The sequence below is a fragment of the Nannobrachium achirus genome (genome assembly GCF_963921795.1).
Source record: "Nannobrachium achirus genome assembly, chromosome: 21".
NCBI classification, from domain to species: domain Eukaryota; kingdom Metazoa; phylum Chordata; class Actinopteri; order Myctophiformes; family Myctophidae; genus Nannobrachium; species Nannobrachium achirus.
In genome coordinates, this window is record NC_137828.1 from 16,509,876 (window position 1) to 16,526,866 (window position 16,991).

Consider the following 16,991-nt stretch of genomic DNA (forward strand, 5'->3'; position numbering starts at 1 on the left):
TGCTGGTTATTATGTTGTTAAGTTACAGTAAAATAACTACAAATGCAAAATTTTACATAATGGTCACTTTAACGCTTCCAGTGCCAGCCCCTAGAGGGCACCAAAGAATGCCAGGGTTTGTCCCATAGGCGAGCGCATTAGCATCCGGGGACTCACGTTGCAGTGACGCGCGTGCTCACGTTCGTGCACGTCATGGAAAGGTCCCGGATGAAAATGGCTACAGAATAGCTATTAGCATTTTCTCATTTTAAAGATCATTTTTCGGCGATTTCGCCGTAAATAAACCTCGCGCCGCCTCCCTAAAAACACAATCCAGAGATATGGACCGGGGGCGGCCGGACCGGGGGCGGCCGGATCTCGGCCACTGGATTGAAAATTTAGGCCCAGGCTTCAGATGGCCTCGGATCATTTTATTCATTTCATTAAAAAAGCCGAACCTGTTCGGGATAGGCACACTGGACTACGTTCCGGAAGCGGCGCTGAACATTCGGTGAACATTGGGGGGCTCAAAAATGTATTTTAAACCATTTTTAATGGAATATATCGTCGGACCATGTAAAATGGCTCGCTGGCTAGCGTAGGACGAGCCAGGACCACCCACGGCTCTACAAGCAGCTCAGGGTAAGTAAAATAATAAAAAAAAAATATTATTGGATTGAAATAAAGCCGAACATGTTCGGGATAGGCACTGTATGTGTTAACAAGGTATTATAATTATATTCTCCACACTTGTATCCTCCCCAGCTTGACAAAATGGTATATTACCAGGTTCCGCAGGTCAGCTGCACAGGTGCAATGCATTATTGTTAATTGTGGCACGTTTACTAACATGCCAAGTTTAGCTGCACCTGAAAAAACATTCCAGGCTGCCATATCCAGCCCAAGAAACCGCAGAAACCTGTGTAAAAAACGGACAAAAGACGTTTTCTTTTTCAGACATTATTTTCACAATAGAACCAGTTATCCAAAATCTAATGCCTATTTTCCATGAGGACTCCCATCTTTGCCATACCCTAGCTTTTGCTGAACTGACGCCACTGCAACCGGTGAAACCTAATCGCCCCGGCGCTGGCCTGAGCAGCGCTCTCTCCTCCACTTCACACCTCTGTGTGAGACCTGAGTGGATAGAGACCGGAGAGGAAGCAGAGGCCATACACGGAGAAGGATGTGCAGTCAAAGCAGGTTTTAAAGTCAAAAGGACACAGGACACAGGTCAGTATTCTGCCGAGTAGCCCTGGCGGGAGACCAGAAGCCTGATATTGCCCTTGGCATGGGCGGTGATTCCCTTTTGGCTGGGAGATGTTTGTATTCCGGGTGGACTATATGTGTATACAGACGTCAGTTCATTTTCTCCCTCTAGCCTCCTGGGATGGTGAAGATACATGCAGTGTTTGGCTGCAGGAGGAGGCTGTGCCCGGAGCAGGACCCGTAGGTTGTATACAAAAAATCACACCCAATGTGAAGTGAGCGGTGGTCGTGCTTGCATAACGTCTTCATCAATTGGTAATTGGTGATGTAATACAGGCTACACACACACACACACACATTGCTATGGCAAAACGCTGAGGAAAAAGACTAGGATATAGGTCTAGGATGTAATTGGTGATGTAATATGGCTACACACACACACACACACACACACACACACACACACACACACACACACACACACACACACACACACACACACACACACACACACACACACACACACACACACACACACACACACACACACACACACACACATTGCTATGGCAAAACGCTGAGGAAGAGTGGCTACAGACATACGCACAGCCACTCTATGGAGCGGTTTACCACCGCTCAAAAATAACAAAAGAAAACAAGACACCAGACATGAGTGGGAGTAAGTGTTTGCACAACTCAATTCCTCCCATCGCAGCACAGCATCTCTTGCCATTCAACCTATTTGTTGTTTCTCTCTGGGACAGTTTCAAAATTCACCCTTTGTTAGCCACCTGGTTGGTCCCTGACTGACCAACCAGCAGGCTCTATCTGCCTTGTCCCGCCCTGGTTCCGCCTTTTTTATGTTGAATTAGCTAAAACATAATTTTTGGAGAAATAAAAACAATTAAAAACATGCTGATTCACTATGCTGCCACTGAGCAGCTCCAATTGACTGAAACAAAGTTTGAAATTAGAATTGAGCACACAGAATAACAATATGAAGCAACTGATTTAACATGGCAGTGGATGGAATGTCCCACTGAATGTCCCTCCAAGTCAAAGCAACCAATGGGTGTGGAGAGGGGCAGGACAATGGGCGGGACTTGACAAAGGGTGAATTGCTCAGATGGAGGCTATGAGAGAGGCTTAGTTCCTATGGCAACTGTCTGTCATTTATATTCACCCCACTGGCCGAATGGAGTGTAAAGGAAAAGACCCAGACATTTGTATGCAAGCTGCACTGTCTTTGTTTTGGCATCCCCACCAGCCCCATTTATTCACTGACTTTGCGGTAAACAAACACACCGTTAAGCTATTATTTGGGCATCGTGTTCTTCTCAGATCTTAGAACCACTCGCCAGCAGGGCATTAACGAAAAAGTCGACTCAGTCGACTTCATTACACAAGTCGACTCCCACCAGAGAAAGTCGAAAGTTGAAGTTGGAAAAAAAAAAAATCCTTTGTATTTCTTTCTATCATTATTTTTTGCTCTATGTGTGTGTCTGTACAGCATTCAAACATTCAATATTACAGTGTTTCTCAACCTTTTCAGGCCCCAACCCCCATACTAATCATATTTTAACTGGGGACCCCCACCCTGACGAGCACTAAGAGTTGAGGCGTTACATTTGGCATAACACGGTTTTATTGTGAAAATAGCCGATCTACATGCTCACAACGCCTCGCGTTGTGAGCATGTAGATCGGCTATTTTCACAACTTCTATCGTTTGATGACGTCAACTTCAACTCAACTTATTACTGAGTCGAGTCGACTTGCAAAAATCACAAGTCGTTAATGCCCTACTCGCCAGTATGCGGGCCTTACAGGGATTGATTCTGGTTAGGGCCTCATCTCCATACTTTTTCCTGACCTGGCATTTTAAAATGAAATTACTTTTCCAAGCTCTATGACTTTACTGAAGTTCTTTTCATCCAGAGCGACTCAAGTGCCAGACGATGTACGTGCCAAACCTTTCCCTACCTTATAAGTGCTGGAGGAATTACTGTAGAGTGCCAAGAAAACAGGTAACGTAACACTTTTCTTTTGTATGTTTTTTTACATTAACCTCTTGAACCCTATAGCATCCCTCCATATACTAAGCAGAACTGTAGCCAAGAAATAGCAGATCTACCAGCTCACGACGCCTCACGCTGTGAGGAACCCCTGTTGAAGACCCATCATCTAAATCAGGGGTCTTCAACAGGGGGTCCTGGACCCCTACGGGGTATGGTACGGTATGGTATAATTTTATTTCGGTTTTCAAAATACAATGTTTAAAAAGAAACATTTAAAACAATAACAATTTAAAATAAATACACAACAATGTTGCCGAAAAGGATTTAGGCTGAAGCCGCAGCTTATGGTGCCTACCCTTTATGTCTCTTCATCTTACATCAGAAACGAAATATCTGATACTTTCAAAACAAACAATACAAGGACAAAACTAAATATATAAAAAAGAATATATATATATATATAATATGTATAAAAAGAAAAGAATGTTATGCATATCCAACTTGAACAAGTATTTTATAAATTCAACGTTTTATATGTATTTACTATATTATTTTTAAAAGTTTTCTTGAACTGGTACAATGAACTGCACATTTTTAGGTCGTTTTCACAACTATTCCATATTTCCTGTGCCCTGACTGATGTACATTTCTTCTTGATATTAGTTCTTGGTGTCGTCATTTCAAAGTTAAGTTTACCCCTCAGCTCATATTTGGTCTCTTTAATTTGTCCTCAGAGTTACTACAGGGGGTCCTCCAAATCTTTGAGTGATAGAACTTTTTATTTCCTACTTTTTTTAGAGTATATTAAACACTTGAACCCTAGTGTCAATATTCGGAGAACTTTAGCCAAAAATAGCAGATCTACAAGCTCACAACGCCTTGCGCTGCGAGGCGTATTTTCTGCGTATTTTGAGTCTATTTTCGGCAAAGAGGTTTGGTGTAGAAGGGAAAAAGAGCAGATGCACAATGAAAGTGAAGTTTATTAAAGGGGCACTCCACCACTTTTCAACCTATCTTCATATAATAGGTCCTCACTAATGTTCATGATAAAATATCACAATTTTTTTCTACTCAGTTTGGGTCTCATAGGAGAGCTGTGGGTGGGTCAAATCCTTCCTACCGGTGACATCATCAATGGGAAATGCAAACTAATAGAAACTGCAGGCTTTCTATTCCTGAAAAAGTTGCAATGTTAAAGTGGAAGCCATTGTTCTCGTGATAATAAAAATCTTTTTTTCTTTTTTCAAAAATATTATTTAATTTTTTTTGTCAAACGATGATGTCACCGGTAGGAAGGATTTGACAGCTCTCCTATGAGACCCAGACTGAATAGAAAACATTTGTGCTATTTTATTATGAACATTAGTGAGGACCTATTGAAGACAGGTTGAAAAGTTGTGAACTACTCCTTTAAGTATTGACGGTTGAAGTGGTTAAATATCTGATAACACAAATTGACATGAATCCAAAATACACTGATGATTGTGCTGTCAAATGATGAAACTATAATAACTGTTATGGAATCCATGAAAGGTTGTGGGGGTCCCTGCTTCATCTCTCTCTCAACCAAGGGGTCCTTGGCCTGAAAACGTTGAGGACCCCTGATCTAAATAATAGTCAGCGAATTGGATGCCCTGACACAGACATGATAGGGAAGTGTTAAAGGGGAATCTCTGAAGAGGTGAATTTTGCTGTGATGGAGGTTGTTACCTCACTGTATAGCAGGGTTCCCCAATAGGCCATTTGCGGCCCGCGTGAGGGGGGCTACTTTCTGGCCCACACCAACCCCAGTAATAATGGTGGTATAAGAGCAGCAACAACACTAGTATATCGTCGTTGTCGGGTGGAAACCTTGTATCTCCAAATTTGTACGTTCTTTCGCAAATCATACAAGGCCGTCGCACAAAAGTAGTGAAAACAGCAGATCTACAAGCACACAACGCCTCGCACCGCGAGGCGTTGTGTGCTTGTAGATCGGCTCTCTAGTTCTCTAGTAGATCGGCTGTTCTCTCTGTTTAAATCATTTTTAAAATGATAAATTCAAAACGAACGGTTTTGGACATAAGATTTTCACCCGACAACAACGAAAATTGTCGCTGGAGTTGTGTGAACGCCACCGTCGCCCCCTGCAATGTTGTGGCCCTCGGCTTGGTACCCTAGACATAATTCGGCCCTTGGGGAAAACTAATTGGGGAACCCTGCTGTATAGTGTAAGATGTGCAGAAAGAAGACAAGAACTCCAGTTCAAATGAACAGGGAGCATTCCACAGCAGAGTTACACTATGGTTCAGGGACACGCAGAGAATGTTAGAGAGGCAGGGGCTGACATTTCTCAAAGGGCCCTTTTGGTGAAAATATCGAAAATAGCAGACCTCCAAGCTCACAAGCTCAGTTGTGAGCTTGGAGGTCGGCTATTTTCGATGCTTGGTTTCTACGCAGAGAGGACAATTCATTCAGCATAAGATACTGCGTTCAAGTTCAGGAGAGTTTGGACAAGGCAATTCTCTTGAATGCTGCCTTGAGCTATCGCATGGAAAGAGGGCATTTGCGCATTTCTTTCACCATAGTAAATACTGCATGGTCTGGAGAGGGCACTTTTTTTTTTACAGAAGGATAAAGGGGCAGGGGCTTAAGCCCCCTTTGATGTCTATGTGTGCACGTGCCTGCTATGGTTGACCCAAGCCACACAATTAAATGCTTCCATTTGTAAATGAGCCAACAACAGCCTCAACATACACCACAAGTCCATTGTAAAATAAACCCTATTAATACACAAATGAACACGGCGTGGTTGTGACTCCCAAACCACATCCTTTGGTCATGGCTGCCTTCGTCAAACAGCAGTATTACTAGCCCTTACCCGTTCAAAGATATGAGCTCTGAAATGATGTGCAGTGTGTGGGTTATGGGGTGTGCACTGTGCACACAGTATATGAGGGATGGAAAGTAACTTTAACTGGTGCTTACATGATAATATGTAGGAGCATCAATATTAGAAATACCCGTTTCGTTTAATGGCTATACAGAGATACTGTATACCGATCTGCATGATTTTTGGACAACATCTGTAACAGGGCCTGATCCCCCCCCCCCCCCCCCACATTGTGGCATTTTGGCTGTCTAATGTTTTGTTGCTTGCTTTTGTGTAAAGCAAGCATGTATTTAAAATACAGTTTCACACAGATGGAAAGATTATCTTGTCTGGAAGGCTTTTAAATGGAAAGCATCCATTAAGTAAACAGACCACCTTTCTCTATTTTCCCTTAGGGCAGTATTTAGTCCAGGCGTTTCCGGCAGTATTTTGATAGAATCGTGCACTTTATGAAAGAAGCATGACATTTGGCACACAGTTAGAACATGCCATGTGGAACATTTTTGGCTATAGGGCCATCGCAGATTTGTCTTGGGAAACTTGTGGGAGCCAATCAAAGTTGGGCTCTCATAGATTTTACTATACAGTAAAATAATACAACAAATACATATGTTTTAAGTAGCATGTGAGGGGTCAAACTAGGTGTTTTTTTGGGATTCTGAATCCAATGCAAACATTTGTTTTGCAGGAAAAAACATTCCTTGGGCTAAAAACGGACCCCATAAAACTATGGTTTAGTGATGAGTCATCACTTTTCAAAGTTTTGTGGCGGCCGTTTCTCTGAAAGGAATGTTTTTCGTGCAAAACAAATGCTTGCATTAGTTTCAGAATCGCGAATAACACCTAGTTTGACCCCTCACATGCTACTTAAAGCATATTTATTTTTTTGTATTATTTTACTCTACTATAGTAAAGTCTATGAGAGCAACTTTGATTGGCTCCCACAAGTTTCCCAAGACAAATCTGCGATGGCCCTATAGCCAAACATGTTCCATATGGCATGTTCTAACTGTGTGCCAAATTTCATGCTGTTTGGGCGGTGTGGAAAAGTCAGGAACTCAAAATGTACTTGAGTAAAAGTACAAAAGTAAATTTGGCATCAAAATGTACTTAAAGGAGTCGTTCAGACCAAAACACATATAGGGTTAAATCTGCCTTTTATCATACCCCTTCATACCTGCTTTAGTCGATTTTTTTTTCATAGCTGCCCCTGTTGCTAGATTTCAGCTGCCCCTGTTGCTAGATTTTGCGGGCCCTCTCATAACTAACAGAGTAGATAGACTTTATTCTAGTGGGGTTATTTCTTTAGCTTCAAAGTTAGTATTTTTTTATTGGATTGTGTTTACACAATGTCCTGAGACCAACCAAACCGCTATTTTGACCTCACAGGCACCCTTACTTGTCAAACGGCTTCTGCTCTGCACCAGAGCAGGGAGAGGAGAGGCTAGAAAGGGAGGGGATCTTCTCGTCTGTTTGACAAGTAAGGGTGCCTGTGAGGTCAAAACAGAGTTTGGTTGATCTCAGGACGTTTTCAAATGTACGGTATAAAATGTATAAAAATAATTTGATCAACAAACTCAATCTACAAGCTGATCTACAAGCTCACAATGCATCGTGAGCTTGTAGAATGGCTTTTTTCAAATGACCAAAACATATATATAGGGCTGAAGTGGTATGTTTAGTAATACAAATCAAAATCTACAAAGTAACTAGTAGCTAAAGTTGTCAAATAGAGCCTATGGAGTAAATGTACTGTACTGTATTTACACCACTGATGTCCACCAGCTGTCCATCAGACTGTCTTCCCGCCCGCCTACTTAAAGACGTTTTTCATTCTCTCTGGGCCAATTGTTTTACTAATAATCAATAATTAATTGTCTTAAAGCTCATGATGATTTTCCAGGCGCACAGCGAGAATAGCCGACCTTTTTTCTTTGTTGGTCTGTTTTTTATTCAACCTTTGTTTAACCAGTAAAAACACATTGAGATAATTGGGTCTCTTTTTCAAGTGGGAACTGGCCAAGAGACAGACTAAAATTACACATCTTTGCTAAGCATACAGTACACTACAACACACACAACAATAGGACATCCATGTTACACCTATAATATCCCCAAAGTGATACGCTTTAACCCATTTAGAACGGGTACACATTATTGTGCATCATTATTTTATGCTTTAACTATTGAAAAATAGCAGATATACAAGCTCACAGCACGGCACCGAGTGCAGCGCTGCGAGCTTGTAGATCTGCTATTTTTGAAAAATTGTGAAAATTCTTATAGAATTCCGATTCTATAAGTGTCTTTTGAATCCTTCTAAAGTTTTTTGAAAAACCTGTGTTTCTATGTCAGCAATCTGGCCAGCCATCGTCAAAGAAAAGGTCCTTTTCACTTAAATGGAGCTCAGTTAGTCTGTTCTTGAGAGACTACTATGTCAGTGGTTCTCAAACCTTTTCATGTGAAGGACCCCCAAACTGATATTTATTTGGCCATGGACCCCCATCTCAAAATATCTAGTTCCAGGGACCACCCCCAGAAGCAAAATTTGAGTTATCGCTTTAAAAATACATATATTCAAAGATTTGCACATATTTTCACAACTTTTCCAAAAATAGAAGATCTACAAGCTCGCCACGTGGCACTCTTGTATATCTGCTATTTTTCAATAGTTAAAGCATTCAATAATTTTAGGCCCTAAATGGTTTACGCAACAGAAAATAGAGCTAATAATCCTACATGAAGAAGAAATACACAAAATGTACAACATGTAACTAAATTCTAGGAAATTGCAAGTGTGGTTGCACTCACTGATGCTTTACTGGGTTTACAGAAAAAGTATACAGAAGACATCCCCTAAACCCCATTGGACTTTTGGGGTTACAGAAGGTTACACAAATCTGTCCATTGAACTCAATGCACTTTTGGGGTTATAGAAAAGTGAACTGAAAAGAGGTTTACTAGGTGGAATAAAAGTTATACAGCAAACTTTGGGACTAGAACAAGTCTGGTTGGCTATAGCAACCACACTAACAATATAGACCAGGGTTCCCCAATTAGTTTTCCCCAAGGGCCGAATTATATCTAGGGTAACAAGCCGAGGGCCACAACATTGCAGGGGGCGACGGTGGCGTTCCCGATACTCCAGCGACAGTTCAGATATCGTCGTTGTCGGGTGAAAATCTTGCATGTCCAAAACCGTTCGTTTTGCATAAATGATTTAAACTCGCACCGCGAGGCGTTGTGTGCTTGTAGATCGGCTGTTTTCACTACTTTTGTGCGACGGCCTTGTATGATGAAGCAGGGCTTTACTTGGCGAAAGAACATACACATTTGGAGATACGAGGTTTCCACCCGACAACGACGATATGCTAGTGTTGTTGCTGCTCTTATACCACCATTATTACTGGGGTTGGTGGGGGCCAGACAGTAGCCCCCCGCGGGCCGCAAATGGCCCGAGGGCCGCCTATTGGGGAACCCTGATATAGACCGATCATCACCACGAAAGCGTGGGGTGGCTCAAAGTAGCTGACAAAGTACAGCATCTTGCAATGGGCCTGGTGTACAAGATACACTACACCTCCAAGATACCCATGTACTACTTCCCAAAGGTCAAGGATGTCCACGATCACAACACCAGAGGCAGCTCCACTAATCATGTTCAATGTAGATTTAACACTAAACAAGGCTTTAATTCGTTTTCCTGCTATACCACCAACATGGGGAATGCCCTTCCGCAAGCCTTAAAGGAGAGCAAATCCCTAGCATCCTTCAAAATTGGTATGAAAATTCACCTTCAGGCAGCTGCTACTCGAGACTCATAAATAGACTAAGCCCCCATGCTTTTTTCTCCCCTTTTTCTGCTTTTGTAGTTGTTGTTATCCTTTTTCTGCTTTTGTAATTGATGTTATCCTATGTAAAGTACTACCGGTATGTTCTATCCGTCTGTCTTTCAATGTTATATGAGATGCGGTACGTACATAAAGTGGTTCCTGTGTAAATAAGCCGTAAAGCTTACTAGGATCTCCTTTTAGTTGACCTTGTATCAGTGATTTGTGCTGTCATGAAACTGTACTTTTTTTCTATTGCAAACTGCTAATAAACTCTTCAGTCAATCAAAAAAGAACACACACACACAAAGAGGCATCCAAGCAAGTGCTGGTGTTGGTGAGTAGATCTACGGTGATCCTTTAGAATTTTCTCAATGTTTTACCCCCCTCTGCTTACTGAGTGCCTGCATGCATGCGTGTGTGCGCATGTGTGTGGGTGCGTGCTGGGGCATTCACGAATAGTGATTTTTATTCGACCTCAAAGTAGTCGAATATTCGACAGGACTGGCCAAACTGTCAAATATTAAGTAAGCGAGAGGCAAACATTGTGAAAATAGCCGATCTACATGCTCAGTGAGCATGTAGTTCTGCTATTTTCACAATATTTATCCATGGAACCGAGTCACATTAAATGTAATACCTACAATTCCAAGTGCTTGTCAGGGTGGGGGTCCCCAGTTCAAATATGTTTATTTTGGGGGTCACGGCCTAAAAAGGTTTGAGAACCCCTGGTATAGAGCATTAACAAATTCATCCACCAGGGGCATTGACAGCACATTGTTATGACTTCCTATCTAGCCAAGCTTTATAAACTATATATTTTTTAAAGGGAAAACAATACAAAAATAAAAATAAGCGAACATTCAACTTCGGTAAACAATGTCGAATAGTGACATTGATATTCAAATATTCGAATATTCGAATACTTGGTGAATACCCTAGCCTGCATGCGTGCGTGTGCTCGCGTGTGTGTGGGTGAGAGAGAGAGAGAGAGAGAGAGAGAGACTCACAGGGGCACAGGTGTAGTTGACAGTGACAGTGGGCGTGGTGGCCCTCAGCGCTCCGCTGACACCGTGGTAGTACCTGAAGCAGACCTTGGTCTCAGCTAGAGGGAGGAGAGGGAGAGAGGACAGGTGAGACACAAGAAAAAGATTAGACACGCATAGTACAGTGGCAGTGGTGGAAAAAGTACTCACATTTTGTCCTTAAATAAAAGTACCAATACCAGTGGTGGAAAAAGTACTCACTTAAAAAAGTAAAAGTATCAATACTGCAATGTAGAAATATGTACTTAAAGTACCAAAAGTAAGAAGTACAAACGCGTTGTGAGCTTGCAGATCTGCTATTTTCAAATATAGAAGTTCATTAATGTATGTTTTATAATATAATCATTTATATCTGCAAAGTATAATAGTAACTAAGGTTTTCAAATAATTGTAGTGAAGTAAAAGTATATATATATATATATATATATATATATATATATATATATATATGTTACCGGATGTTTGGGTAACTCAGGACGTTCTATGTAAGAGCGCTTGTTTTGTCGTTCACCACACACCAATCACCACCAGGTGGCGACGACAGCCCATAGAGTTATAATGCGACAGCCATTCACTAGTGAAGGCGCTGACGTCACTCGTTTGCGACTCTTTCTTTATTTACTAGCCTAGCCTAGCCTAGCCTAGCCTAGCCATTAGCTCCATTGTAGTCACTTGGACAGGGCGTTTATCGTGGGCTTGCCCAGGCCTTACGGCCCGGGCATAAATATAACGATTGCATTCACCACGGCTTCGTAACTCGCGCGGCGCTCCGCCGGCCGCGCGGCCCTGGCCCGCTCTTCGCGGCCACTCGCACCTGCGGTGCTCGGGGGTGAAGAGCAGGACCAAGGTCCGCTGGCCTGCGCGCCGCTTGCAATGTCGTGGACAATCGAGCGGCTCCGTTCCGCCCCGTGCTGCACGACGAGTGCTCCGTTTCTCGACCGTCCTGTTTCTCTAACAAACCGTGACATATATATATATATATATACAGTACACGTATTGTTAAATAAAAAGCATTTTAAACCTGTCCATATGCTTTCAATTCAACTACACGATCGGTTGGGAGGTGATATGGGTACTTCTGCGGGCCCCCACAATATTGTAACATCTGTGGCCCGGGGGGTCAGCACTTTATATTTGGAATATGAACATTTATGTAGACGTGCGGGGCAAGTGTGGAGAAAGCACTCTAAACCAGGTTGTGTGTGTGTGTGTGTGTGTGCGTGCGTGTGTACCGTATGTATGTATGTATGTATGTATGTATGTATGTATGTATGTATGTATGTATGTACGTATGTATTAATGTACTGTATCTAGGCTATATACCGGTATGTATGTATTTATTAACACTTATGTAGCCATGATTTTTTCTCTTCAATGGGCCACGTTGCCATGGTTACCATAGACTTCCATGTAATTGCGCAATTGTGTAAAAAGTGCACGCCCATGCCTAGATGATGCACCACGTGTGTGCAGGCTGTTCACAGCTTTCAAACAAAAAAATCCGCTTGGAAATCCGTTCAGGCATTCATGATTTATAGGCCATTATGTTTTCTTCAGATGTAAACAAACATGGCTGCCATGTTTGAAAGAATGGGTTGGTATGGGGGTTAAACATGCAATTTCGCGATCGCGATCATGCCTAATACATTTCTGGAGGTCCAAACATTTTTTGAATTTTTTTTTTTTTTTTTTTCAAAAACGGCCCAAACTCGGGGTTGGCACAGCACTAGTACCAATACAAACTCGGGAAACTCGGGGTTGGCACCATATGTGTTAAATCATTTCTCCAAAAAAAATATCTCAAAAATACTGTAGCAAAAATAGCAGAACTACTACAGGTACACATTTGCTCTACTGTGCTAATGTTTGAAGGTACCAGGGAAAGACAAGAAAATACAACACTATTACGATATCCACAATCCCTGAGCCAGCAGGCACCTCATTACCACATTCATGGTTTCTGATGTTTGGCCTAATGCAAACAGGCCAAAGGTTAGATTCCATGGATGACTGCTGGACAATAATTGGTTCATCACAAACTCAGGAGGGTAGGCCTATTAGTGTTGATTTTGTCGACTAAAACTAAAATTAATGTTCGTCTACTACCTTTTTTCACTGATGAGAACTAAATAAAAACTAAGCTATGGTGACTAAAACTAAGACTAAATATAGGCCTATAACAATTTTGTCAACAAATACAAACTAGACTAAAATGTTAGGGAGGGACTAGTGGAGAAGAGAGATGCAGTAGAACTAAAAGACAAGTCATTTTTTATGTTTGGTTGCGCTCGGGTGTTGTGCTCAGCAGTTGGTTGGTTGGCTCAGGTTCCAAGTCAAACTACAAAACCCTCTGCTCTCCAGAACTACAAAAGCCATGACAAATCAACCTGCTGCAGAATCCACTATGACTCACAGCGGTGCAGTGCACAAGCTCACAGCGGTGCTGTGAGCTTGCCGATCTGCTATTTTCTGTGATCTGCTATTTCCCGCTGCGAGGCGTTGTGAGCTTGTAGATCGGCTATTTTCGGGAAAGACGTTTGGTGTAGAGGGGGAAAAGAGCAGACTGAGTACAGAGTGAAAGGTCAAGTTTAGTAAGTATTGACAGTTCAAGTGGTTAAATATCTGAAAACACAAATTGACATGAACCCAAAATACACTGATGACCGTGCTGTCAAACAATGAAACTATATGGAATCTATGAAGATGCTGTGGGGGTCCCTGCTTCATCTGTCTCTCAAATAAGGGGTCCTTGGCCTGAAAACATTGAAGACCCCCGCTGTACAGTAAGTGGTTAAACACTTAAACCCTCTATTCTTAGTAAAACGGACAGTCTTTAAACCCATTTAGAACGGGTACACATGATTGTGTATCATTATGTTGTGCTTTAACTATTGAAAAACAGCAGATATACAAGCTCACAGCACGGAACCGAGTGTCGCGCTGCGAGCTTGTAGATCTGCTGTTTTAGAAAAAAATGTGAAAATTAGAATTTTGACCTGATTCTATAAGTGTCTTTTGAATCCTTCTAAGATTTTTTTGAAAAACCTATGTTTCTATGTCAGCAATCTGGCTAGCCATCATCAAAGAAAATGTCCTTTTCACTTAACTGGAGCTCAGTTAGTCTGTTCTTGAGAGACTACTATGTCAGTGGTTCTCAAACCTTTTCATGTGAAGGACCCCCAAAATGATATGTATTTGGCCACGGACCCCCATCTCAAAATATTTAGTTCCAGAGACCACCCAGAAGCAAAATTTTAGTTACAAACGTTCGCTTTGAAAATACATAGGCCTATATTCAAAGATTTGCACACATTTTCACAACCTTTTTCCAAAAATAGCAGATCTACAAGCTCGCAGTGAGCTGTGAGCTTATCTGCTATCTTTCAATAGTTAAAGCATAAAATAATGATACGCAATAATGTGTACCCGTTCTAAATGGGTAAAGTAAATGTACTTAGTTTCTCTCTACCACAGCACACAAATACACAGATAGATGACAAGTCAGATAGACACACTAGCTGGTTGTCAACCTGAGATGAATGGCTAGAGGGAAAATCAATGAGCTGTAGACTCGCCCTCCTCTCTCTCTCTCTCTCTCTCAGTCCCTCTGTTCTTATCTGTACGTACCTTCCATCCGCACTCAATTCCCTGTAGCCAATTCACAATTCGCCTCCTCTAAACACGGCGAAGGCACAGTTCGATGAATGTCCCATTTTGGCGACCACAATATCTCCCTCTGTCTCCCTCCATTTATCCCAGCTCTTTTCCACTCTCCCAGACTTCCTGCATTTCTTCCTCCCTCAGTAGGAAACCCCTCACAGGGGACTGAACATCCTCATTGTCGGGTGGAAACCTGTCCAAAACTATTAATTTTAGTTAGTTAGTTAGCTAGTTAGTTAACTGCGTTAGTTAAAAAGGAGCTATAGTCAACTTTTTCTTGAAAAACGGACGCTAAAATAAAATGTATGTTTCGAAAATATTTTATAAAAGATTAAGCTTCATATATTTGTTCCTATTCAAAAATGACCACAAAAAGCGTAAAATAATGATATATATAATTATAAAATATTTTCGAAACATTTTTATTTTCCGTTTTTCAAGAAAAAGTTGACTATAGCTCCTTTAACTAATAGGGGTGTAACAATACATTTTAACAACGATACGATACGCATCACGATACATGGTTAACGATACGATACATGGACGATATTGGTTAATTAATCGCGATACGATATGATTCGATTCAATGATTTAAAATTGATATAGTAACTATTTAGCAAAGAGATTAAATCTGTGTGAAACGTGTCAGTAGTGCATGTTTTCACTTATGTTGCTATGATTTTTTCTCTTCAATGTCCCACGTTGCCATGGTTACCATAGACTTCCATGTAATTGCGCAATTGTGTAAAAAGTGCACGCCCATGCCTAGCTGATGCACCACGTGTGTGCACACTGTTCACAGCTTTCAAACAAAAAAATCCGCTTGGAAATCCGTTCAGGCATTCATGATATATGGGCCATTATGTTTTCTTCAGATGTAAACAAACATGGCTGCGAGGCGTTGTGTGCTTGTAGATCTGCTGTTTTCACTACTTTTGTGAGATGGCCTTGAATGATGAAGCAGCTGCCCAGATAGCAAAATATATTTATTCAACGTTGAATCTTGGTCATGAAGGTTGATTTTTGGTTAAGATTGAAGACTGATGGTAGATCAACATTGAATCATTGTTGTTTTGTGGTGCGAATGTAATGATTGAAATGGCAACATTGGATCAGCGTTGAATCATTGTTGTATTTTGGTGTGAATTTAATGATTGAAATGGCAACATTGGATCAGCGTTGAATCATTGTTGTATTTTGGTGTGAATTTAATGATTGAAATGGCAACACTGGATCAACGTTGAATCATTGTTGTATTTTAGTGCGAAGTTAATGATTGAAATGGCAACACTGGATCAGCGTTGAATCACTGTTGTATTTTGGTGCGAATTTTATGATTGAATTGTCAACATTGGATCAGCGTTGAATCTATAACGTTTGCCTTTTTCTTTTCTTTTTTTCTTGATGGGGGGAGGGAGGGAGGCACACCCCTCCTCATACCCTCCCTCCTCCCATTTAATGATTGAAATGCCAACATTGATTCAATGTTGAATCTATGACATTTGCCTTATTCTTTTTTTTTTCTTGATGGGGGATGATGCCTCCCCCCTTCTTAACCCTAACCCTAACCCTAGCCTTTCCGGCGCCCATGGATTGAATCCAAAATCAGATTCTCGATCAGTGCGTCTCCCTGATTCGCCCAATATAAGTTTCCTCCCACACGCACCTACGGTTTACTACCTAGAACAACTTTAAAAAATCACGAGTTCTACGCGTCTTGCAGCGACCACGCCAAGACGATAAGACATCAGACCTCAGTTCCAAGATATGTCGTAGAGCTCTCAGAGACGAACGCATCGACACCTTGTTTGTCCTCCTACGACCTTGCCTCCCCACGACCTCTGCTGTGAACAAGGCTGATAGGCTGTACGGCCCTGAGACGGCTTCGAAAGGCAGACTAGAGAAAGTCATCTCGTCACAAGAACATCCGTGCGGGACGAAACTTACGCCGGTGCGTAGGGCTGGCCGACGCGAACTCGCCGACGTGTGTCACTCCTCTGTGCGACACTGCCGTGCTGAGATAACTCGGTCCAAAGTCAGAATTAGGGTTAGCCTTTTAGGGGTCGCTCAGAAACGAAACACACGTCCAGACGTTCGTCTTGGAGAGTGGATCGAGAAACCTTTGTCCGTTTTCAGATACACCTCCGGGAAAGTGAACTAGCCTCTCCAGAAGGGTTAGAGATTGATGCAAACATTTTTTCGCGACGGGACCCACTTCAACGGACTAGGCGTGAAAAAGTATGTCAGAAAAGGTATTTTTCATCAAAAGAAAATATATACCCATTCCACAGTGTCCGAATTTCGTGTCTTTTTCGCGACAGTCGAGGCTTAAAAGCGTCGGATCGACTCGGGGACGATTCCATTGGATTCAGCACACC

The 16,991-nt window shown here is 41.9% G+C and overlaps 1 protein-coding gene across 1 annotated transcript in view; it reads right to left on the minus strand.

Annotated features, from left to right (window-relative positions):
- The window catches only part of hecw1a (HECT, C2 and WW domain containing E3 ubiquitin protein ligase 1a), a gene marked incomplete at both ends in the record, with an annotated part of 258,365 nt that overhangs the window by 197,426 nt on the left and 43,948 nt on the right, over nt 1-16,991 (minus strand). The window contains one exon of the mRNA XM_080751651.1: nt 10,918-11,012. Coding sequence (XP_080607777.1) covers nt 10,918-11,012 — 95 coding nt within the window. The remainder of the gene's footprint in view (nt 1-10,917; nt 11,013-16,991) is intronic.